General features: G+C 51.7%; 9 protein-coding genes across 9 annotated transcripts; 2 read left to right on the forward strand and 7 right to left on the reverse strand.

Moving 5' to 3' along the window:
• Positions 1-468: 468 nt before the first annotated feature.
• On the forward strand, positions 469-2,855 carry pab1 (polyadenylate-binding protein; the record flags this gene model as incomplete). The annotated part of the gene is made up of 4 exons (XM_024830332.1): positions 469-510; positions 561-1,937; positions 2,012-2,640; positions 2,699-2,855. 4 exons carry the CDS (start codon positions 469-471, stop codon positions 2,853-2,855), a joined length of 2,205 nt encoding a protein of 734 aa, XP_024678137.1.
• Positions 2,856-3,454: 599 nt separating this feature from the next.
• P174DRAFT_454580 (transcription factor domain-containing protein) lies at positions 3,455-5,697 on the reverse strand (the record flags this gene model as incomplete). Its single annotated transcript, XM_024829246.1, has 3 exons — positions 3,455-3,990; positions 4,093-4,341; positions 4,430-5,697. The coding sequence occupies 3 exons, from the start codon at positions 5,695-5,697 to the stop codon at positions 3,525-3,527; spliced, it is 1,983 nt and encodes a 660-aa protein (XP_024678138.1). The 3' UTR covers positions 3,455-3,524.
• Positions 5,698-7,256: 1,559 nt separating this feature from the next.
• Positions 7,257-8,698, reverse strand: P174DRAFT_434928 (putative aspartate aminotransferase; the record flags this gene model as incomplete). Its single annotated transcript, XM_024825902.1, has 3 exons — positions 7,257-7,321; positions 7,375-7,480; positions 7,535-8,698. 3 exons carry the CDS (start codon positions 8,696-8,698, stop codon positions 7,257-7,259), a joined length of 1,335 nt encoding a protein of 444 aa, XP_024678139.1.
• Positions 8,699-9,229: 531 nt separating this feature from the next.
• On the reverse strand, positions 9,230-10,374 carry P174DRAFT_378254 (isocitrate/isopropylmalate dehydrogenase family protein; the record flags this gene model as incomplete). Its single annotated transcript, XM_024822817.1, has 2 exons — positions 9,230-10,068; positions 10,122-10,374. The coding sequence occupies 2 exons, from the start codon at positions 10,372-10,374 to the stop codon at positions 9,230-9,232; spliced, it is 1,092 nt and encodes a 363-aa protein (XP_024678140.1).
• Positions 10,375-10,805: 431 nt separating this feature from the next.
• On the forward strand, positions 10,806-11,774 carry P174DRAFT_300697 (uncharacterized protein). Its single transcript, XM_024821623.1, has 2 exons — positions 10,806-10,823; positions 10,931-11,774. Exon 2 carries the CDS (start codon positions 11,016-11,018, stop codon positions 11,673-11,675), a length of 660 nt encoding a protein of 219 aa, XP_024678141.1. The 5' UTR covers positions 10,806-10,823; positions 10,931-11,015; the 3' UTR covers positions 11,676-11,774.
• A 134-nt stretch (positions 11,775-11,908) lies between these two features.
• P174DRAFT_347437 (MOSC domain-containing protein) lies at positions 11,909-12,406 on the reverse strand (the record flags this gene model as incomplete). Its single annotated transcript, XM_024821720.1, has 1 exon — positions 11,909-12,406. A coding segment is annotated over one exon (498 nt), but the record flags the coding sequence as incomplete, so codon positions are not given.
• Positions 12,407-12,980: 574 nt separating this feature from the next.
• On the reverse strand, positions 12,981-13,907 carry P174DRAFT_378652 (FG-GAP repeat domain-containing protein; the record flags this gene model as incomplete). The annotated part of the gene is made up of 1 exon (XM_024822849.1): positions 12,981-13,907. The coding sequence occupies one exon, from the start codon at positions 13,905-13,907 to the stop codon at positions 12,981-12,983; it is 927 nt and encodes a 308-aa protein (XP_024678143.1).
• A 449-nt stretch (positions 13,908-14,356) lies between these two features.
• P174DRAFT_300531 (uncharacterized protein) lies at positions 14,357-15,748 on the reverse strand. The gene has a single exon (XM_024821622.1). It carries the CDS (start codon positions 15,499-15,501, stop codon positions 14,806-14,808), a length of 696 nt encoding a protein of 231 aa, XP_024678144.1. The 5' UTR covers positions 15,502-15,748; the 3' UTR covers positions 14,357-14,805.
• A 2,976-nt stretch (positions 15,749-18,724) lies between these two features.
• On the reverse strand, positions 18,725-20,875 carry P174DRAFT_515628 (3-oxoacid CoA-transferase; the record flags this gene model as incomplete). The annotated part of the gene is made up of 5 exons (XM_024832206.1): positions 18,725-19,463; positions 19,516-19,902; positions 19,954-20,148; positions 20,211-20,482; positions 20,820-20,875. 5 exons carry the CDS (start codon positions 20,873-20,875, stop codon positions 18,796-18,798), a joined length of 1,578 nt encoding a protein of 525 aa, XP_024678145.1. The 3' UTR covers positions 18,725-18,795.
• Positions 20,876-22,713: the final 1,838 nt, after the last annotated feature.

The following is a 22,713-nucleotide window of genomic DNA, read 5'->3' on the forward strand; positions in this document are numbered from 1 at the left end:
CTCGTCCGCCGCCTTTTCTTCATCCCTCGTGATCGCGTCACTTCACCTCGTCCATCTCCATCAATCACCTCTCGATCTCGCTAGACGATTTCATATACACTGTACGTTTTGACTGTGTGTTGCATTTATATCCTTGGCCTTCCTCCGAGCTTGTGATTTTTATCCGGTTGCGTGACGCAAGTCACTGTGCTCTGCTACTCCAGCGCACATAAAGACGCACACCCTTGTGCTTGGTGATAACACTTGGATTGGCCTTCTGCTATTGTCTCTGTTTGCATCTCAGATCTTGCAGGACGTTGGTACTGTCATCGTCGATTGATTGGTTCAGGCCGAGGCCCAGAGCTTCCAAGCTTTTCGCCTCCGTCATCCTTCGTCTCCTTCTTCAAACTTCTGGCTCTGATCACATCCTAGTGTTACTGCTCGCTAACAGTCTACTCTTTATTTGCTTCAGAAAAAAAGAAAATCAAAATGTCTGCCGAAGTCTCTACCACCCCCGCCGCTGACAACACTGTCAACGGCACCCCGAGGCCACCAACCCCGCTGCCACCAGCGCTCCTGAGGTTACCGCTGTTGAGAGCGCCTCTCCCTCTGCTACTCCCAGCGCCAACCAGCCCCATTCTGCTTCCCTCTATGTCGGTGAACTCGATCCCTCCGTCACCGAGGCTATGCTCTACGAGCTCTTTTCCTCCATTGGCCAGGTTGCCTCCATCCGTGTCTGCCGTGACGCCGTTACCAGACGCTCTCTCGGATATGCCTACGTTAACTACAACAACACTGCCGATGGCGAGCGCGCCCTCGAGGATCTGAACTACACTCTGATCAAGGGCAAGCCCTGCCGTATCATGTGGTCCCAGCGTGACCCCGCTCTGCGCAAGACTGGCCAGGGCAACGTCTTCATCAAGAACCTGGACGCTGCGATCGATAACAAGGCTCTCCACGACACCTTTGCCGCCTTCGGAAACATTCTGAGCTGCAAGGTCGCCCAGGATGAGTTTGGTAACTCCAAAGGATATGGTTTCGTCCACTACGAGACCGCCGAGGCCGCCAACAACGCGATCAAGCATGTCAACGGCATGCTGCTGAACGACAAGAAGGTCTTCGTCGGCCACCACATCTCCAAGAAGGACCGTCAGAGCAAGTTCGAGGAGATGAAGGCCAACTTCACCAACGTCTACATCAAGAACGTTGACCAGGAAGTCACCGATGAGGAATTCCGCAAGATGTTCGAGAAGTTCGGTGATATCACCTCCGCCACTCTGAGCCGCGACCAGGAGGGCAAGAGCCGTGGTTTCGGTTTCGTCAACTTCGCCACCCACGACAGCGCGCAGGCCGCCGTCGATGAGATGAACGACAAGGAGATCAAGGGCCAGAAGCTCTATGTTGGCCGTGCCCAGAAGAAGCACGAGCGTGAGGAGGAGCTGCGCAAGCAGTACGAGGCCGCTCGCTTGGAAAAGGCCTCCAAGTACCAGGGTGTCAACCTCTATGTGAAGAACCTCACTGATGATGTTGATGACGAGAAGCTGCGCGACCTCTTCAGCCCCTTCGGCACCATCACTTCCGCCAAGGTCATGCGTGACACCGTCACCGCCGGTGAGTCCTCCGAGTCCGAGAAGGAGAAGGAGTCGAACAAGGAGAACGAGACGGAGGGTGAGGAGAAGACCGAGGAGAAGCCCAAGGAGTCCGAGGAGGAACCCAAGAAGACCGAGAAGAAGATTCTTGGAAAGAGCAAGGGTTTCGGTTTCGTCTGCTTCAGCAGCCCCGATGAGGCCTCCAAGGCCGTCACCGAGATGAACCAGAGAATGGTCAACGGCAAGCCTCTGTATGTGGCTCTGGCCCAGCGCAAGGATGTCCGCAGAAGCCAGCTCGAGGCTAGCATCCAGGCTCGCAACACCATCCGTCAGCAGCAGGCCGCCGCTGCCGCTGGTATGCCCCAGCCGGTATGTATCCCTGGTTTTCGCGTTATTGAACGCTCGCTCCTAGAATGGAACGCAGTTGCTAACTCTAAGTGCAGTACATGCAGCCTGCTGTCTTCTACGGTCCTGGTCAGCAGGGCTTCATCCCCGCTGGCCAGCGCGGTGGCATGCCTTTCGCTCCGCAGCCCGGTATGGTGATGGGCATCCCTGGCGGACGTCCCGGCCAGTACCCCGGTCCCTTCCCTGGTCAGCAGGGTGGACGTGGCATGGGCCCCAACCAGCAGATTCCTCCCAACTTCCAAGGCATTCCAATGGGCGCCATGCAGGGCCCCGGTGGCATCCCTAACGGTATGGGTTACCCTCAGATGGCTCAGGTACAGTTCGGACGCGGTGCTGGTGGCCGCGGTCAGGTGCCCGGAATGCCCATGGGTCAGGGTATGCGTGGTCCCGGTTACGGACAGGGCCGTGGTGGCGCCCCCGTCCAGGGAGGCCCTCGTCCTCAGGGTGGTCGCGGTCAGCCCGCCGCTGCTCCTCCCGCCGCCGGTCGCGAGGAGGTTCCCGCCACTGGTGGTCTCACTGCCCAGACTCTCAATGCTGTCCCCCCTCCTCAGCAGAAGCAGATGCTGGGTGAGGCTCTGTACCCCAAGATTCAAGCTCAGCAGCCCGAGCTGGCTGGCAAGATCACTGGTATGCTTCTGGAGATGGACAACACTGAATTGCTTGGCCTGTAAGTTTTCTCTTTTTCAATTCAGCTTCGTCCAAACGCATGCTAACGTCTTCTCTAGTCTTGACGATGAAGAAGCCCTTCGCGCCAAGGTCGACGAGGCCCTTAGCGTTTATGACGAGTACATGAAGAACAAGGGTGAGGGCGAGGCTCCTGCTGAGTCTGCCAAGCCCAAGGAGGATGCCGCTGAGACTGCTACGGAAGAGAACAAGTCGTAGATTACGTGTCTTGGTATCTGATGCTGAGCTGGTCCTCCCAACTCTTGAGATTTTGATTCACGTCTATTTTGATGACCTACCTTTCTCTTTTCTCGAATTAACGAATCTCCCTCTACTCCTACACCTCCTCTTATTTCCTTTTTACCTTCGAATTTTTTTTTTACCCTTTCTTTTTTTTCCCTCCCGGTCCTGATATCCCTCCTGTTTCGAAAAGTTTTTTTGCTGGTGGTGTCACGTGCCTGTGTTGCGATGGACTTGCTGTTTTGCCGGATCCCGTAGCTACACGTGCTTTGTATGTCTTGTTAAGAGCCGGCAATGGCTGCTGCAGGAGCCGGTCTTGTTTCATTTCAGCAGATGGCAAAGGCAAATTGGATTTCCAGCCGTGCTCGGGTCGGAGGAAAAGTTTGTTCGGACACCATGGGTTTTTCAGTTGCTGTTAAAGGGAGGAAGTTGTGACGTCTTTTCTCTTCCTATCCCGATTAACATGGCTACTCTCGTATCTTTCTTATCTGACACGAGTGTAATATAGACTTATGACTTCCTCACGGGATTTTGGCTCTTCAGGATCGTAGGATTTTTAGTAACATGAAGTAATACTTGTATCTACAGTCCAAGTCATATCGTCTGAAAAGTCTGAGCACAAGAAACAAACCAGACGATATGTAGATTTCAAAAACTTGGATACTGCTGCCCGAACATATCAAGTAGATAGTCAAAGTTCGCTCCCTGAAGCAGATCCGCCATGTTAAGGTCAAAATCCGATTGGCCGAGGTAATCCGTCTCGGTAGTCGGAACCATCGTATTGAGCTCAAGTGGCACATCTCCCGACTCGGGTGCATTTAGCGAACCTATACCTTGGCCGGGTATCGACTCTGCACTGGCACTGGCGCTCGGGAGAGGACCCGAGGGATCATAGGAGGAGAGTTTCCGTCTCTTGGGTGGGTTTGCGATTGCGGGTTCCTCGCGTGAGGAGGGATTGATGTTCGGGTTCGAGGTCGAGATTCGAGGAGGTTGTGCAGAAGTAAACGACTGCCGGATGTTCTCGGCGAGGAGACTCAGCGCTCGATGGCAGTGTTTCGCCGTGTCCCAGTCCGCAGACATGACTCGGAGGAAGGTGAGGCAGTCGGTTATTTCGCTTGCAAACGATATCAGCCTCGAACCTCTTTTTTTTTTTTTTTTTTTTTTTTTTTTTTTTTTTTTTTTTTAGGGCTTCTGGAAGGCTACAAGGGTAACTTACACAGACCCCTTTGACCAGACGTACTGTTCAAGCTGGCAGGCAAAGGCGAGGACCAGGCCTGCCATCCAGGCTGCGGAGAGAAAGCCCGGCCAAAAGAGCGCCTGCTTTGCGTCGATCTGGGCGCGGAGCGCGGAGAGGATGCCTCTTGCGGCGCCGATGCAGGTTTGCAGGCCGGAGTTGAACTCGGGGGTTGAGGGGGGAGGGAGAGAGAGGGACGGTTGATGAGGAGGATGAGGTGGTGGTAGAGGACTGTGAAGAAGGGGCCGAAGTGGAAGGGCTCGTCATCCTGTGATCGTGGGGATGTGGAGTTGTTGGTGCTGGTCGGGCTGCCTTGGACGGCTGGGGGAGGCTGTTCCACCATTTGTGCACGTCTGTGACGAGGATGAGGACGGAGCTGCGGCGGACGGAGCGGACGAGGATGGACTTGTGGAAGAGCTCCAGAGCGCGGCCGGTCAATTTGCCGGATTCGACGTAGCTCATGAACGCTATTTCTCTTTGATGTTTTTCGTGTTCACTGGGGTCTATTGTGCCGCTGTGTCGGTGTTGAGGGGGATGCTGGGGGTTGGTGAGCTCAATCTGTGCAGCTGTGTTTGACGCCTGTGCGCCATTTTCGGGACTGTCTGTAACAAAACGCGGCATCGAGCCCTCACTTGTGTCCCGAACCTTGTGCAAACCTGGCGAATGAATCTCGTGGGTTCCTGGAGCGCAGACGTCAACGTCCGAATCCTGTATACCGAGAGGCAAGCCCAGAGCCTGGCTCAGGTACCGGTCGATAGCATACGCGCACCAGAAAATCCTTTGGCGCAACTGCCGGTCGTGAGTCGAAAGCTCTTTGTAGCGAAACGGGCATCGATGGAGACCCGCGTGTAGCATAGACCGGAGAATACAGCCGCCTACCGTGGACGCCGTCCGAAGAGACATCTTGGCTACAAGGTACAGCTGCGCCGCGAGAAGAGCCTGCAAGGACGGGAGGTCCTGCCTCCGCGTAAGAATAGCGAGCAAGGAATGCATGCTTCCCGGGGATTTGATTCGGGATTCCGGCGGAAGGGCCAGATCAGGTCGCAGATGGCTTGCGAGGTTGAACACGCACTGAAAGATTGTTGTCCAGCACGCGTTCCGGTGGTCCGTAGACATAGACGGGATATTCACATGGGTATGCCCTTCAGTCCCGTGCGAGTCTGAGTAAAGCAACTCCATCGCCCGCAGGAAGCTGGGGCCATGTAGAAACGGGAACAGGGGATGCCACACTTTGAAGTAGACCATCATGAGTTCCCTGGCCATGTCCAGTGGCGGGGCCTTCCCGAGCTCATGAGCGATTTCTGAATCATACTGCCACTGAGAAAGAGAGGCGGATGGCCCAGACACGGACGGAGAGCGGGCAGTAAACGGGGACTGGTCAGCATGCGACTCTTCGCTGCCCACAAGCGTGTCTTCCGGCAGAGGCAAACTTATTTTGGACGAATCCAAGTCCTTGGAGAATGCACGTCGAACGGTATTGATGAAAAAGACGCCGCTGGAACTGCCAACGAACTGGCTCTCTTCATTCGAGTGCGCTGTTAGGGAACCAATCTCCGACGGGCCAGAGGTGAGATCCGAAGAGTCCATCCTGGGGACATGGTGCCTTGACCAGTCCTACATAGGCTTTGCCTGGATCAACACTTCAGGACAGGCTACGATGCTCCCTCGGTTGATGAACAAGCAAAGGTTGACTGCTCTTCCTCGCCAGTTTAGTTTCTTGCTCCCCCATCAACGCTTGCTTAGTCATCACTCATCGTTCAACTCTTAAACGCCTCATGCAGGTCTTGCTTGGAGGATGCAAAAAGGTGAAGGATCTTTATTATTGATTGTCATACATCAAACCACTCAGCCAAAAAGGGGTCCAGACAACCATCTCTAGCTAGTAAGGATGATAGCGCAGTAGGGTCAACACAGCAGGGACACAACATTATTAACTGAGCTTACTGATCTGAGTAAAGCGAGTGAAAGCAAAACAAAGGGTCATCGATCACAAAAGCAGGAAGAAAAGCAACAGAATTTCATCGCACGGCTTGAGGCAGGCACTGAGGCCTTCTGAGAGGGTATAATGACTGTATGGTGTGTGTTTGAGGATTGTTGGTGACGGAGCTCGGCAATGTTGATTTCGGCTGGAAAGACAGAGAAAAGAAGTTATTCGATAGCCAAGGGAAGCATTGTAACGCATCTCATGCAATATTATGTATTCTGGCAGTTTGCCCTCATTGCAATACCAATCAACAAGATAGGTGATATTTGCCCCTGTGGGAATGAAATTCACCTCATCATGGATAGTGAATGCAGGGTCATCAATAGCATCGGTAATGTCATCGTACCGGCCAATCCAGGATAGGCTTTTAATGGAGGCTATTACTTCTCTGTATGCTTCAATGATAAATGATAGTTAGTTATAAGTCACTGTTATTACTTCACAGCTAAGGTGTTTACCTGCAGTTCCGTCTTCCTCAAGGTACTCAGCGATTTCAGCGGGTATATCCCCCGGATATTCCTTCCAGCTTGTCCAAACTTGCTCCATGCTCTTCGAGGTCATCCATGTTTCTATAGCCCCGCCTGGCGGCTATAGAAAGAAAAGATGTTAGGTCGGATAACTGTGCATGCTTCTCACTGGAATCCTCTGTGTCGACCGAGTCGTCAACAGCAGCGCTTAAGAGCGAGGCCATTCTTCATGGATGAAGTTTCGTGTGATAGATCACGATTTCCTAGACTTATTCCTGCGGTTGAAGTCTCCTGTGTATTCTAACTTAAACCCGGGAGTATCAACTGTTCGCGTAAGGGGGACCCTTGAGTATGATAATCTATGGAGGTTGAAAAGGTCTGTGGGGAAAGGTGGAGGGGAAAAGGTTGCGTCGTCAGTACGTCGTAGATAGTGAATGCTGTGACGAGTGGCATCATCAAGTTACAGTTTTGAGAGACCGACTCTGAATAATCGAGTCAGTGAAGTTACTACATAACTCCTCATTCGTTGGGGAGCTTGACGCGGAGGACTGGGAATAGCTTCAGAGACATGCATGACTTGGAATTGAGCACATTGTTCTATCTTGCCGAAGGTCAAAGTATATATACCGCCAGAATTACATATATACAGGTATCAAGATGAAGATAGCCATTAGCCATCAAAAATGGAGGAAAGGTCATGCCACGGTTCGTACAATATCATCAATCGCTTGGGCGACGTAGCGGACGTTTTTCCAGTTCACTATTGAGACCGTCAGTGTTGTGAAGGATTCTAGCAAGGGAGAGGATACTTACAGCCAGCCATGGAGATACGTCCTGATTTCATCATGTAGATGTGGTGTCGTCGTCGAATTGCGAGCACTTGAGTCTCTGTCAAGCCGGTGTACGTAAACATGCCAATCTAATATTGTCAGCAAATTATTCAAACATGATCTCAGGACGAAATGAGGCCTACCTGTTCTAGAACATGATTCCAAGTGCCTGGTGTGCCCAGTCGGATCAACTCGTCATATAATGCCTGGCGCATCTGCTTGATCCGCCCGCTCATGTGCTTCAAGTCTTCATACCATTGCTGTCTCAAACCCTCATCGCTGAGGACGGTCCGTACAATCTCGGATCCGCCTCGGGGAGCCATGGAGTACTCTCCACGAACAAGATGAGAGAGATTGGCCAACACAACCTGCGGCAACGTCCCCGAGCTCGAACTCGTGACCACATGCAGTGCGCCAGTGCGCTGCCCATAGAGACCGAAGTTCTTCGAAAACGACTGCGCAACACAGAACTCCAGTTCGGGCTTGCAGTTCATGAAGTGCCTGATGGCCCATGCGTCTTCGTCGAGGCTCCCTGATGCAAACCCCTGGTACGCCAGGTCAAAGAACGGCACCAGACCTTTTTGCTGGCAGAGCACGGCGAGTTTACGCCACTGCTCCTTGCTGGGATCAGCGCCGGTGGGATTATGCGCGCAGGCATGAAGGATCACGACATCGCCCTTCTTCGCTTGAGCGGAGAGCAGCCGCGTTGTGCGCTCATAATCGAAGCATTTGCCTTTGTGGTCGTAGTACGGATATGTCCGGACCTCAACACCGACGAGCTCCCAAATGGTGTAGTGGTTGGCCCAGGTGGGATCCGGAATCCAAACACAGGAAGGCTTGATGGTGCGCGCGAGAAAATCCGCGCCTAATCTGTTTGCGCCTGTCCCCGAGATCGTTTGAATCGAGGCGATCCGGCCTTGCGCCGCGGCCTCCTCGTTACTTGGGGACTTTCCAAACCCAAAGACCAGGTCGCGTGCTAGAGCTAGAAACTTGAGGTCGCCCTGGATGGTCAGGTACTCGTGTCTGGCGACGTTGTTCGCATGGAAGAGCTGCACCTCGGCCTGTTCCACCACGCTCAGGGGCCAAGGATCACCATCCTCCGTGCGATACACGCCGATGCCTAGATTGACTTTGTCAGGGTGACTGTCACTGAGATATTCGGCTTGAAGTGTGAACGGCTCATCGACGGGCGGTACGGACAAGAAGGAGAATCGAGATGATGTTGACTTGGCGACAGACTTGACATAGGTTGCCTCACTTGTAATGGCAGTCTGTCGGAGACCCTCGTCTATCTGGGCTGGAGCCATGGTGAAGGTAGATCTGCTGTATAGAGTTGAAGGGTCAGTCTATCCTAGTCCGGACCTCAGCATAACGAACGGTATTTATGCAGCGGCGGAGAGCTGCTATTTGACCCATCACGGTAGAGATGAACACATTGCGATACCGTGGGCCAGCTTCAATGGCCAATCCGAATGAGAGAGAGCGGTCATACAACGGCTATTGTGAAGAATCCGATGGTCCCAGGGGAAAAGAATGCCGTAAATGCCGTTTATCGTCGGAGGTTGACGTCGTTCGGAAAAGATACCCGCCGCCAACCGCTAGCAGCCGACAACGTGAACGGCAAAACTACGACAATGAAATGGAAGACCATGGAATCATTGCGATGGGAAGAAAAGAAAGGGGAGATTTCAGCTGCTCTGGGGAGATCAAGTAAACTAGGCGCGTGATGCGGGTGACTAGAGCTACTGCCAATGAGCCGTGGTCGAGCGTATGCATCGGTGAACTTTTATCGAAAAGAAAGATGCAAAGTCAATCATTCTATATCTTAATAAAACCAATCATTGTCGCAGAACCAAGCGCTCAATCTCTGCGCATACCGCTTCTACAACCCCTTGAGTATTTGCGGTCCCTCCAAGATCCGGAGTCAGGACTCCAGCAGCGCACACCCGTTCAACGCATCCCATCAACTGCTTTGCAGCGTCCTTCTCGCCTAGCCAAGCAAGCATCTCTGCGGCCGACCAGAACGTGGCTACAGGATTGGCTACTCCCTTGCCCGTGATGTCGAAAGCGCTTCCATGCACGGGCTCAAACAAGGACGGATTCTTCCTTGTTGGGTCTAAATTGCTAGAGGGAGCGACTCCAATTGATCCTGCCAGCGCTGCAGCCAAGTCTGACAGAATATCCATGTGCAGGTTGGTACCGACGATAGTGTCCAGGGAGTCGGGTTTGCCCACCATGCGAGTCGTCATAGCATCCACTAGCATCTTGTCCCAGGTGACATCTGGAAATTCCCTGGCGACCTCTGCAGCCACTTGATCCCACAAGACCATGCCGTTGCGCATCGAGTTGCTTTTAGTGACGACTGTCAAGTGACGACGAGGTCTTGAGCGTGCTGTTTCGAATGCAAATCTCATGATCCTCTCGACTCCAACCCGTGTGAATATGGCAACCTCCGTCGCAGCTTCCCACGGCTGGCCGACGTGACTGCGCCCGCCCTGGCCGGAATATTCGCCCTCTGAGTTTTCGCGTACGAGAACCCAGTCGATGCCATTTGTCGCGGTATTAAGCGGACATTTTGTGCCAGGGAAGGTGCGTACCGGGCGGACATTGGCGTACAACTGCAAAGGTCCTCGGATTGCTAACAAAAGACCCCAAAGAGAGATGTGGTCAAAAACATCTAACCAGGTCAGTTGCTGGTTGGCCAGAGTCGATCACTCAGGACAATCATACCTGGAGCGCCTACAGCGCCGAATAGTACTGCATCAAACTGTCGCAGTGTGTCCAGACAGTCTTCTGATACATACCGACCGTGTGCCTTGTAGTATTGCGTGCCCCATGGGATGTGAGTGAAGTCTATGTCGAATGTTTGTAACTTTTGGCAGAGCTTCTTAACGACCTGGATCGTCGCTTCAACGACTTCTGGCCCAATACCATCACCTGGAATGGACGCAACACGGTAGGTAGTTGGAACTGTAGATGCCATTTTGCTTTTATTTTCTTCCGTGGATATGTTTGTAGCGATGAGAGTGCTGAGGAGCCAACAGGCCTGCACCCTCTATATATACCGATGCCATGCCTTCAGATAGACAGGGTAGCTCTCAGTCGAAAGATATGAGCGTGATGCGCCTGAAGTTTCATCCTTGCAGTTACATTTCCCAGAGAAGGTGACGTTTCCATAGTGCTGGGCTACCGGCTGCTGTTGTTGGTGGAGAGAAACCGTCGGTTAAACCTTTAGCCTGTAGATAATCCCGCACTTGTCCCGATTAGGCGGGAGGGCATCATACATTCAGTCAAGAGACCGGTTTCATCAATAGACCACAAAATCAGTAGATATAGACTATTGTGAACATGTCTACCAGTAAAAGCAGCAAAGGCTCCAGACCATCTCGGATCACAGTTGCCTGTAATTCGTGCCGGTCCCGGAAGCAGAAAGTGAGTGAACCTTCGTTCATTGGTATCACCTTCGCTGACGAACTGAAGTGCAGCGGCAACAAGTAAGTTGTCCTAATAATTTCAAGGCAGGCTCACTGACTGCCAAGGCCGATATGCACTCAATGCCTCCAATCTCATCGGCAGTGTGACTGGCCTGAGCAGCTCAAACGGTTTGTTTCGGTCCTTGAGTAGATGTACAAGTCTCACCAAGCCAGAGGACCCGCAAAGGGCTATATTGAAGCGCTCGAACATCGCCTGCATGAGACGGAACAGACACTGTTGAGATTGCTGGCTCATATGAACGACGAGCAGTTATCGACTGCTCTTGAACGGGGCCAGTCACCCTTTCTGCGTTCCGGGAAGAACGATGCACAATATTGGAGACGATACCCATTGCGCACGGCTCGTGATCTTCGAAAGTGGCAGCAAGATTGTTCGGCAGAAACAAGAGTGGCTGGCCTTGCTGTGACCTCGCCGTCGAGACGCACCGATGCTCCTGCGCGATCGGAAGTCGACGCTGACGAAAATGGTCCAGCGTCGGAGAGACAGCAAACAGAGCTACAACCCGTACCTCCTTATGAGCAAGCTACAAGCGCATGCGAACTGGGACTGGAATCCACTCAAGCGGTCCACGGTAAGGACATGAACCAGCGTGTCGCATGGGGGAACGGCTACGATTCATCCAATGAGTCGAGAAAGCCTTCAACAGCAATGGGATACATGTATATACCGTCGTCGTTGGAGTCTACCCGCGTAGAAGATACGCAGTCCTTGCACGCCGGTACTCCCCCCGGACCAAGCCTTTGGAGTGAAGCGCCCTCGATAGCTTTCCAGCGACAATTCCTCTGGTAGATTTCAGTTGAGAACGTGTTACGTGTGCCATCAGAGATGCTACAGGAGTGCCGAGTGACACACACTCTACACTAGGGTAATCCTACGTCAAGTCCACCTCGACGCACATACGCATTAGGAAACGGAATATGACAAAATACAAAGCAAGCTCAAGTAAGAGACACCACACAGAACCAGCCCCAGCATCCCTGCTCACTTTACACAACAGGCAACGGCCGCACACTGCCACCCGCCGGCTTAACAATCCTAATTTCCATCCCCAGCCTGAGCACGCCCCCCTTCTTAACCGTCCCCATCACTCCAGCCAACCTTTTGACAGCCCGACTCCCATCCCTTACCACACACACATCCCTCAGTCCAGCCCGACACTTATCCATCCCCGGCCCCGGCTCCCGAACACCCGTCAACACCACAACAGCCTCCTCTTTACCGTCCTCACCAAGGAAACGAACCTCCGTCCCCAGCGGGAGCGTCGATAACTCCACCCCCTCAGTGGTGATATTCTCACCGATCTCGCCGGCCGAGAGTGGCTTTGTGTTCGCTGCACCAGCAGCAGCGGAAAGTCTCCCCGAGAGCTCGCGGATTGTCTCGACGGGGACGAGATGGACCTGTCTGAGATTGGGGGTGCGCTGCGGCTGCGCCTGGACGCGGTGCTGGGTGGTTTGCCCTGCGTGGCAGTCGCCGTCAACGCCGTGGTTGGGGATGAGGGTGATGGATGGGACGGGGTTTTGGCGATGGAGTGGGAGGGGATTTGGAGACGGAGAGGATGCGGGGGTGAGGAGGGTGGTTTTTGTTGAGGTTGAGGTTGAGGTCGATGTTGATGTTGCTGTGGTAGACATTTTGCAGTATCAGAAGATATTCACTTGGATACTATGTTTGTGGCGATGCTTGATGTTGATGCCCATGAGTACAGAGGATTGTTGAGGATATCTGTTCTGGACACCCCGCCATGCCAGGCCATGCCAACTCATCCTGCATATGACACCCGATCTAAGATTGATGTGCAGAACTATCCACGAATACAATTCCATCTAGCGCTCACGGAGCGACTACGCGGCGTATAGGTAGATTACAGGACGGTGGCTTGCAGTGTTTGCGCCAAAGGCGTAGAAGGCTTAGGGTCGGAGCTGGGTGGGGATTGCGGTTGTGAAGGAGGGAAGGGCAGGCGTCCGAGCGCTGTTTCTTGATAGGCACATGTACAAGAGTTTAGTTTACATGTATGAATGCGAATTCGAGTTTGATTGGTGGTGCTTGAGAGACGAGTTGATGATCGATGTAGAGGATGTCGGTACCTAGATACAGTGCTCAATTTCTGCCAGTTGCAACGTGAACCTCAATCCGTCCGGTCCCTGTATTCTGCGTCTTGACGTACGCCAAATCCAGCACCCCATCCTTATTGAAATCAATCATCTGCCAGAACCCATTGTCCTCAGGATAGAACGTGGTGCCGACCTCCTGGACACGGGTCTGATATGTCGACGCCCCAGACGCGACATGGACCTCCACGCGGCCGGTCCCCGTGTTCCTGGTCTTGATATACACCAGGTCCAGCTTCCTATCTCGATCGAAATCAATCATTTGCCACACGCCATTGTCCTCGGGGTAGAAGGTCGTGCCGACTTCCTGGACGCGAGTCTGGTAGTTCGATGCACCAGAGGCGACATGCACCTCGACCCGCCCAGTTCCGGTATTCCGGGTTTTGATGTAGATCAGGTCGAGGATACCATCGCCGTCAAAGTCGGCCATCTGCCAGGTCCCATCATCTTCAGGCAAGAAAGTCGTGCCGACTTCCTTGATGCGGGTCTGGAAGTTGGACGCCGCCGAGGCAATGTGCACTTCCACTCGGCCGGTGCCTGTGTTCCGGGTCTTGATGTAGACGAGGTCATCCCGGCCATCACCGTCGGCGTCGATCAGCTGCCAGACGCCATTGTCTTCGGGCCAGAAAGTCGTGCCAAGCTCCAGCGTGCGGGTCTGGTAGTTGGAGGCCCTGGAGGCGAGGTGGACTTCCACCTTGCCGGTGCCGGTGTTGCTGGTTTTGATGTAGCCCAGGTCTGGACCGGGTTTGTTGGCAAAGGAGGGAGTCAAGGACCAGGGGCCGTAGGGGTCTGGAGAGCCAAAGGTCGTCCCAGTGTCGAGTATGCGGGTTTGGTATGGGGCTGCTGTGGCCGAGGCAGCCAGCAGCGGAAGAACGAGATGCCAGATGGCTTTCAACGGAAGGGGTTTGGTCTGCATGACGAAGGTAGCCTGTTGCTGTGCTGTAGTGACTTGATCTAAGTCATAATTGCGAGCGATCGAGCCGTATTTATAGGTTGTTCATTGCACAGGGCGGAGGCATCGGGAGTTGGGGATGTTTCTTCAGCTGCTGTTCAGCTGTCTCGAGCAAGGATATTTCAGTCCCCCGCCGTGGCTGAGACATAGTATGGTCTGGACATCAGATTCTAGCGAGATTGTTCTGCTGTTCATATGGCTAGCTTGGTTCGAAGTGAGGTTGCTGCGGAGCGGCAGCTTGAGGCGTCATGCCGGAGCGAGGAGGCTGGCTGAGTTCTCGACATTGATGCTGGTAAATGTCAATCGCTTCAGGTTGCCGGTTTGAAGTGCAAGTTCTTCATATGTGACGAGGGGCGACTCCGATGTGGTACTGCAGAAATCATGCCATGCCCTTGAAGAAGCAGGGAGGATGTACAGTACTTTTGTGATGTAACCTTGGACAGGGGTTGGTTCATATTCAGATGAAACTGACATTCAAGCGGCCGAGAACGTCTTATCCCACGGTCGGCTACTGATGGATGATGCGATTTAAGCTGTAAGCATCTTGACTGTAATCGGAGAGTTTGCAATCGCAGTCGACTTTGATGCAATGCTCACGGTTGACAGGACCTGAGCTACAGTTGCACAATACGACCTGCGGAGTGACAGGGGTGCAGTGCACTCCACCAAACTGCTCCCTCTTTTGAAATTGATTCCATCGGAAATGAGAGGATAGAGGATTGGGCTGAAAACGAGAACCCTTGATGCTGACTTCCACGAGTCCTGTCGAATCGGCAATACTTGCCATCGTCGTATTGGGCTAAGCCTTTCGGGACAATGAACCATGGAGCCGAATTGACCATGACAAGATTCAACTCAACTTTTACTCAACCCAGCTATGGAAATCTTCCCACCAAGTACTTCTTGAATGAGGCGGGCAGAGAGGCACCTTGCAGGCCTTACAATTCCACTGAATGAGGCTAGGCCGCAATATCGGTAGACAGACGGGTTTTCGCTGCCGCATATAGTTTATATGGAGACACCAAGTACACCCTATCTGCTTGCCTGTCCGCTCCACCTCATGCTCAAGAGAGCTATCCAATCGGCTACCTGGGCACGTGCAGCCTTGGGCTTGGGCTGGTATGTTGGCACCCTTCGACATTGGAATAAAGCCTGGAAAAGCTGCTGTCGGAATTGAAGCTGCGTGTGTTTCCTTTGTTTTGACTGCTGTGCATGTATACTGCTGATTTGCCAGGCATTGACACAGCTGCATAAATAACCCATAAGAAAAGTGGCCACCAAGCACAAGGCTGATGAGGGGCTTCATAGCTTGTGCGAAGCTGATCCGCAATATCGACGTATCGCGTATGGCCCTGCATTTTGTACGTGTGATTTGATCGTCCAGAGCGTGGTATGATTGACTGATCAATCGAGATGTTCTTTGAGCGCTGGCGATATCTCTCTGAAGGCGGACCGGAAATCTGGAAATCAGCGGCTCAAGCTTCCCCCACAGAGCTTTGATATCGCATTCGGCTCCCTCGGTCTCACCTCGAGACTCATTGTCCGAAGGGTTCGGCATATGCGGTCATACTTGTAAGTATCGCTTGAGCTGCTGGAATCGCGTAAGACTCATATATTGACGTACTGGATGCAGCGGGCCAAGGTGCGCATCTTTCTCTGTGCGCCAATACCCCTCAGTGGCTTGTTCCTTCCGGATTCCCATATAGATGAGTGCCCCGAAAAAAACACTTTTATCTCATTCGCATCCGTAGAGGCCCAAGGTCGAGCCTGGTCGGAAAGCGAGACGCGCTGATCTCGGCGTAGGTGTTGGTGTTTCTTGCAATCGTATTCCAAGCTCCTTCAGTATAGAAGAGACTTAAGAGGTCAAGTGGCTTTTGAGCATCAACACCATCGGGAAGCCGTAGTACTGGGCCTTGAGGCTCACTCATTTGATTGGGTCAATTTGACCATTTTGATACCAGGGATCGAGCTGAGAAGCTTCTCTGCCTTTTCCTTACGCATCAAATTACGTTTCTCAGCTGGTGATTCGCCTCACAGTCTTAGATGGCTTACTACCCACCTCTTTGGGCTGAGTAGTCGTGTATCTGCCTCGGGAGGTGATGTTTATGGCTGATATGCTTGGAGTGGATACATCCTTTAGATACGTACCATTTTCTGCCGGTCCTACTGACCGGTTGGGCAAGCGGTTCAATTCCATCCAATCGGATCAAGTACATGGTGAACGCGCTAAGAAATACATGCTTCAATTGGCGCCAGACCAGGGACAAGAAAAACGCTTGGCCCTTGGCCCCTGTGTTTTCTCCTACACATAGCTCCCTGATGGTATTGAAGAGCAGAAAGGCCATCACTTTGTTCTGGGATGGTTGTATCGATACCTCTTTTGAAGAATGATATCAATAAACGTGATCCTCATCACTGTCTCGCTTGTCTGACATGGAAAACCTCAAGTTGCCTTCTTCGTGATTCCTCCAGACTTGGGCGACAACGAAGATGCCTGCTGATAGGCATTGAGCAGCTGCATGACAAACAACTAGTGACTACTAATATTCCTTGATGCAAGCGGTTCTCGCAGAATACCTACATGACAGCATAAAGCATCTTCTCCTAAGATCTACCCTGTTGGTTTGGCGGCTTCCCGAAAGATAATGCAAAAACTGTCTCGGATAGCTTCATATCTTCCTGTTTGAGCATGCAGAGACCCTGGTTGACATTGCAGGTCTTCCATTCCCATGCGCAAAAGGCCCATTCCCCTTCTCAACGTGTCCAGATCTATCCGGGATGAATCATGGACATAAGTAAGCCGAAGTTGCTCGTCGGAATGGGCATTCATCTAAAAGTGAATCTTTCTCCTGAATGCTTGATTTCATTCCTTCACCAGTATACTTCTTTCTCTTTCTCCTAAGGGTTCATTCACAACTCAACCTTTCAGTAAATGTGATGCCATTCGGTATCGTACAGTAATACTGTCTTTACTCTTTCCCGCAGCATTTCACTTCTTCTGTCTTTCGTCTTCATTGGCTCTTGTTGAGTTTACTATGCTATCTCCTAAGTTGACCCGTTCGACTTCATCTTGGACATATATCCAAGCATAGCTACGATTCTCTCGACTCCGTCTACCTCGACGACCTGATTGAAAATCACCTGCTTGCGATGTGAAGCAATTCCCAGCTGTTTGTAAGTCGACCCTTGACTTCCTACCCTGCGAGTCTCGAAATGCTTGCACTGACATTTCCACCATCAAGGGCTTCCATAGAGAAAAACTGGAAGTGGGTTAGAAGACAGCCTATATCGTTCCCCAGGTTCTGCAACAAAGGCAGCTTTCAATGAAGGATGACCGAGCCCGAGGAAGCAGCCCTAAGATAGCAAGGAAATGCCCTTTGGGTGGCTTTGGATAAGAGACCACCGAACAGACACAGCGCAATGAAGTCACTAATCGATTTCCTGATGGTGCTGCCGGGTTGAAGTGCAAGAGTATCAAATAGTGCGACACCCTCAGTCATGCTTTGTGGCATCCCTCCGAGCAATTATACGGCAGGCAGCTAGCACATCGGGAGCGCACAGCATAGTTGACGGTGCGGACAGGCCACAACCGGGGTAGGGGAATTGGGAAAGACCTGGGCGTCATCATGGTTCAGTAACACCCCTAGCGATATCTGAGATCCGCTATTGATGGAAAGCGGATCGATGGAAAACGGGTCCATAATTTTCTGTTGCGGGTGTGGAGCGACATGAAACAAGCAAAGCAGGATGGATTGGAGATTCTGAAATGGTATAAGCCAGTTGATCCTTTGGTTATTGTTGAGATCCAAGCTCCTGAAAGAAAGCAAATGCACCAACAACAGCCTCCATCCCTGCCGAAGACGAATGGGCCCTCTCGGCTGAAGCACCAACAGACATGGCTTTAACAAGATACTGCCGTTATGCACTATATCTGTCAGCGATCAAGTGGTATACCAGCTTTTTTCGATCCAACGCTTGAACCAAGCCCGTTCGCACCACTCGGTACAGGAGGGGGAGGGGGTCAGAATAAGCATGGATACAGCCTACGATCCCCATGCTCGGGACCTAGAGTGTGGCAGAGATACATGTGAGAGCTAGGGGCTATTTCATCAATTTGGCAGCATAACAGGCTATCTTTTTGAACACGGGCGTCCCGGCTTCAAAGGACTGTCCGATAGCCGAGGAATCTATTATCAGTACGTGGATCAGCAATCCGAAGGCCGAAAGTTGGGTGGGACCGGTTCTTCATAGACACTGGCACTGAAGAGATACCAGATGATACTGCATGGCGTCTCACTGATGCCAGAAGCACAAGTATCCCAGTGGTGAAATGACGAAAGAAACTCACAGCTAACTATCACTGAAGCCTTCGTTCAGCCGCAGAGATGTTCATGTCAGCCTCCGAGGTGACGCAAAAGCAGTTCAGTATGCTGCGCATTTACACCGCTTAAAGTCCTGATCAAAATTCCATTCAGGTCAGCGGCCTTGTTACGGCGGCCCAAATCGAATTCCTCGCTTCATATACCCGAATAGTATGATATTGTTGAAGCTATTGATATCAGTCCATGCATTTACTATCTAAGATGAGGTCCAGTTGGTTCGCTTCGGAGCAAAAAGTTGGATATCTTGTGGATATGGAAGAAGGACAACGTCCGGACACCTTTTTAGTCTACTGGTATTTGATGGAATCTCCGCACTTGTGGTCATATGTACCACTCTATATACTTCCATGCGCCGTTATCTTCTGACACTGGGTCATACTACACATGCACTAGATGAGACAGGCATCCTGACATTCAACTCTATGGATATAAATTCTAGATTACAGGTAATGAAATCGTGCATACATCATTTAAAACGTTCCCAGGTTCTCAGCGACCTTGAACGGAGCCGCAGTCTTGCTACGGATCTCCTCGACAGTCACGCCCTCGGCGGTCTCGGCCAGGGTCAGACCTTCGGTTGGGCTGACATCGAAGACGGCCAGATCAGTGATGATCTTCCAGACACAGCGAGGGCCGGTGAGGGGGAAGGTGCACTGGGGAAGGATCTTAGGGTTGCCCTTCTTATCGGTGTGTTCCATGGTCACAACCACCTTGGTCTTCTCGGGGTTGGCAACGAGGTCCATGGCGCCGCCGACACCCTTGACCTTACCGGGGAGCATGAAGTTCGCCAGGTCACCGTACTGGCTGACCTGCAGGGCGCCGAGCATGGTGAGATCGATGCGGCCAGCGCGGATCATACCGAAACTCTCGTGGGAGCCGAAGACGGAGGCGCCAGAGCTCAGGGTGACGGTTTCTTTGCCCGGGTTGATCAGATCGGGATCCTCTTCGCCGGGCTTGGGGTAGGGGCCCAGACCCAGGATGCCGTTTTCGGCCTGGAGGACGACTTCGACGCCTTCGGGGAGGTATGCGGGGGCGATCAGGGGGATACCGATACCGAGGTTGACGTACATGCCGTCCTTCAATTCCTTGGCGGCACGCTTGACGATGCGTTCGCGACGAGCGGTAGCTTCGCCGGATCCTGGAGCAGTCAGCAGGGAGCTATAGAATCAGGATGTTAGAAGCATGCATACCAGCCTGGAGCATCTCGCTAGGATCCTTGGCGAAGGTGAGCTTCTCAATCATGGTCTTTTCCGTGCTCTGGATGACCTTGTTGACGTAGATGCCTTGCAGGTGGATTTCCTCGGGAGACAGCTCGCCAACCTCGACAATGTGATCGGCCTCAACGATAGTGTACTTGGCGTTCTTAGCCATGGCCTCGTTGAAGTTGTTCATGGCCTTGCGGAACTGGCAGTTACCGAGCTTGTCGGCCTTGTGGACACGGATCAAAGCGTAGTCGCCGAAAATGGATTCCTCCAGGAGATAGTTCTTGCCGTTGAACTGCCGGACTTCCTTGGGTTTCGAGTATTCCTTGACCGTACCATCTTTGTTGTAACGGACGGGGAGTTCACCAGTTTGCACTGTTATCGTCAGCTATGTCCTTGGACCCGCCGCATAGAGCAAAAGCCTACCAATTGTTCCATAAGCCGCAGGAGTGTAGAAAGCAGGGACACCAGCTGCACCAGCCGCACACTTCTCAGCAATAGTGCCTTGAGGGGTAAGTTCCAGAGCGAGGTCGCCGTTCAGGTACATCTTTTCAAAGACCTTGTTTTCACCGATGAACGAAGCAATCATTTTGGTAATCTGGCCAGACTCGAGGAGTTGGCCTGAGAATGTCAGCGCCATCGTTTCCCTAGCAAATTGCTTCACCTGATGGCAAATAACCTACCCAAACCAGCACCAGGCATTCCAGCATTGTTGGAGACGACAGTCAAATCCTTGATATCGGGACGATCACGCACAGCATTGATCAGGGTATTGGCGACACCGGAGAAACCAAAACCACCGCACAGCACAGTAGACGAACCCTTCATGTCCTTGATGGCTTCCTGAGCCGACGCGCATACTTTATCGATGGCTCTCTTGTTGGCGGAGACTGAGAAATTCCGCCGCCCCAAGATGGGCGGAACACCGCAGGAAGAGGTCGCGACATGGTCGGACCTGAATCAGTTGGCTCAATTCAATGAGTCAAACCGAGGAAAGGATAGAACTTAAAGGAAGGGAGGGGAGAGAAATAAGAGAAAAGACGGGAAGAACAGAAGCCGACGACGAAAAAGAAACGCCGCCGGCTCTGGGGCAGCTGGGGAAGCTGATCGGTATGTTCCGTACGCATATTATTAGATGATTACCTGAGGATTATGGAGCTTCTATTGGAGAACAGACATAGAGAAAGAGTAAGGCGTCGGCTAGCAGATGACGCCAAACCTGCCGCCAAAGCGATTATCCGCCTGTCAGTACTAGACTACTAGTAGTATGGCAGTAGTACGGAGGCGTGCACCAAAAGTTTTGACCCACGCTAGTAAGCTTGGCTGTATCCGGCTGACGCAGCCCCATAGTAATTTGTATGGCAACGCGTCCGGAAGGAGAAATCTTTGTTTACATTCTAGCGTTTAACTGTTTGATACTATCCAAACTCACTATTTTCATCAAATTGCTTAATTCTTGCTGGTTAGCATCCCTTCGTTACCATTTACCATGCCTAAAAACGGGTTCCATCCAATTGAATTGCGCATTCAGATTCTCGGGCTAGTAGCCTGGGGTATTGACATCCAGGATATTGCTACTAATCTAGAGGTCCCCCCTCGATCTATTCGGAAGATGATACAACGTGCAAAAGAACGTGGATTCAGCCCTGGAAGATGCGAACGCGTTCGAATGGAATATGCTGAGGATGCTAAACAATCTGGCCGGCCTAAGGAGATAACACCTGAGAAGGAGAAAGCCATCATTGAATCTGTATCCAAGGACCACAATGGAAGGGAGAAATCATCAGAAATTCTAGCTTATGAGGCTGGTATATCACACTCCTCTGTTTTACAGATTCTTAAGCAAAATAGATTTGTCATTGCAAAGCCTTCCTGGAAGCCTGGACTGACCAAAGCTGCTAAGGCCAAACGACTCAAATTCTGCCTGGATCACCAACACTGGACCCTCGACGATTGGAAGAATGTCATCTGGACGGATGAAACTGCGGTAGTTCTAGGTCACCAGCGTGGATCTATACGTGTATGGCGAACAGTTAAAGATCGGTATGATTTAACATGTGTACAGAGGCATTAGAAAGGTGCATCTGATTTCATGGTTTGGGCGTGTTTCTCTTATGATAAAAAGGGCCCTATCCATATCTGGGAGCCAGAGACTTCACAACAGAAGAAGCAGGCTGAGATAGAAATTGAAGCCTTGAACCAGGAGCTTGAGCCTATCTACTGTGCTGAATGGGAGATAAATACTACTATGAATCGCCTTCATCTCCGCGGAATTGGGGGGCGTAAGCCTACTTGGAAGTGGAATGAGAAGAATGGTAAATATATTCAGAAGGTAACAAAAGGTGGAATAGATTGGTGGAGATATCAAAAGGTAAGTTCCCTCTGAGGTTCTTCTAATCTTAGTGATTTATATACTAATCTAGAACCTCTCTCTACTAGGAAGTTTTGATTCCAAAGCTCATTCCTTTTGCAAAGGAATGCCAGAAAGATCGACCTAATACTATTATCCTTGAAGATAAGGCCCCAGCTCATATCCACCATAGTCAACAGCGTGTATATGATATCCATATGGTTCAACGGCTCCTAGATTGGCCAGGGAATTCGCCTGATTTGAATGCTATTGAGCCATGCTGGCCATTTCTAAAGAGACAGACCACTATACGCGGAGCCCCTCGAGATAAGAAGACTGGCAAAGCTATCTGGATAAAGGCATGGAATGAGCTTCCTCAGGAGAAGATTCAGCAATGGATTCAACGCCTTATTCGCCATATCCAAGAGGTTATCAAGCTGCAAGGAGGGAATGAATATCAAGAGGGGCGAGATAGGCCTAAGCGTAATCAGTCAGGAAGACGGCTTAAGGGACAGCTATCTAGACGTCAAGATCTAGATCTAGGCTGGGAAGACATTTGAACAGCTTCATTACTATTATCAATAGATTCATTTGAATATTTTTCCTTCTAGACGCGTTGCCATACAAATTACTATGGGGCTGCGTCAGCCGGATACAGCCAAGCTTACTAGCGTGGGTCAAAACTTTTGGTGCACGCCTCCGTACTTCGTACTATTTTGCCGCCTTCCGAAGCCGGTCTCACTCCGATCGTACCGACTGCGTACTGCTGGCAACGATAATTTACAGGTATCAATGGGAGTACCTATTCTCCGAATGTGGGAAAGGGTTCATCAATC

Source organism: Aspergillus novofumigatus (assembly GCF_002847465.1).
Source record: "Aspergillus novofumigatus IBT 16806 chromosome Unknown P174scaffold_9, whole genome shotgun sequence".
Classification (NCBI taxonomy): Eukaryota; Fungi; Ascomycota; class Eurotiomycetes; order Eurotiales; family Aspergillaceae; genus Aspergillus; species Aspergillus novofumigatus.

Coding starts and splice junctions, on each gene's coding strand:
- P174DRAFT_300697 (XM_024821623.1), top strand. CDS start 11,016: ATGTACAAGTCTCACCAAGCCAGAGGACCCGCAAAGGGCTATATTGAA.
- P174DRAFT_300531 (XM_024821622.1), bottom strand. CDS start 15,501: ATGCCGAACCCTTCGGACAATGAGTCTCGAGGTGAGACCGAGGGAGCC.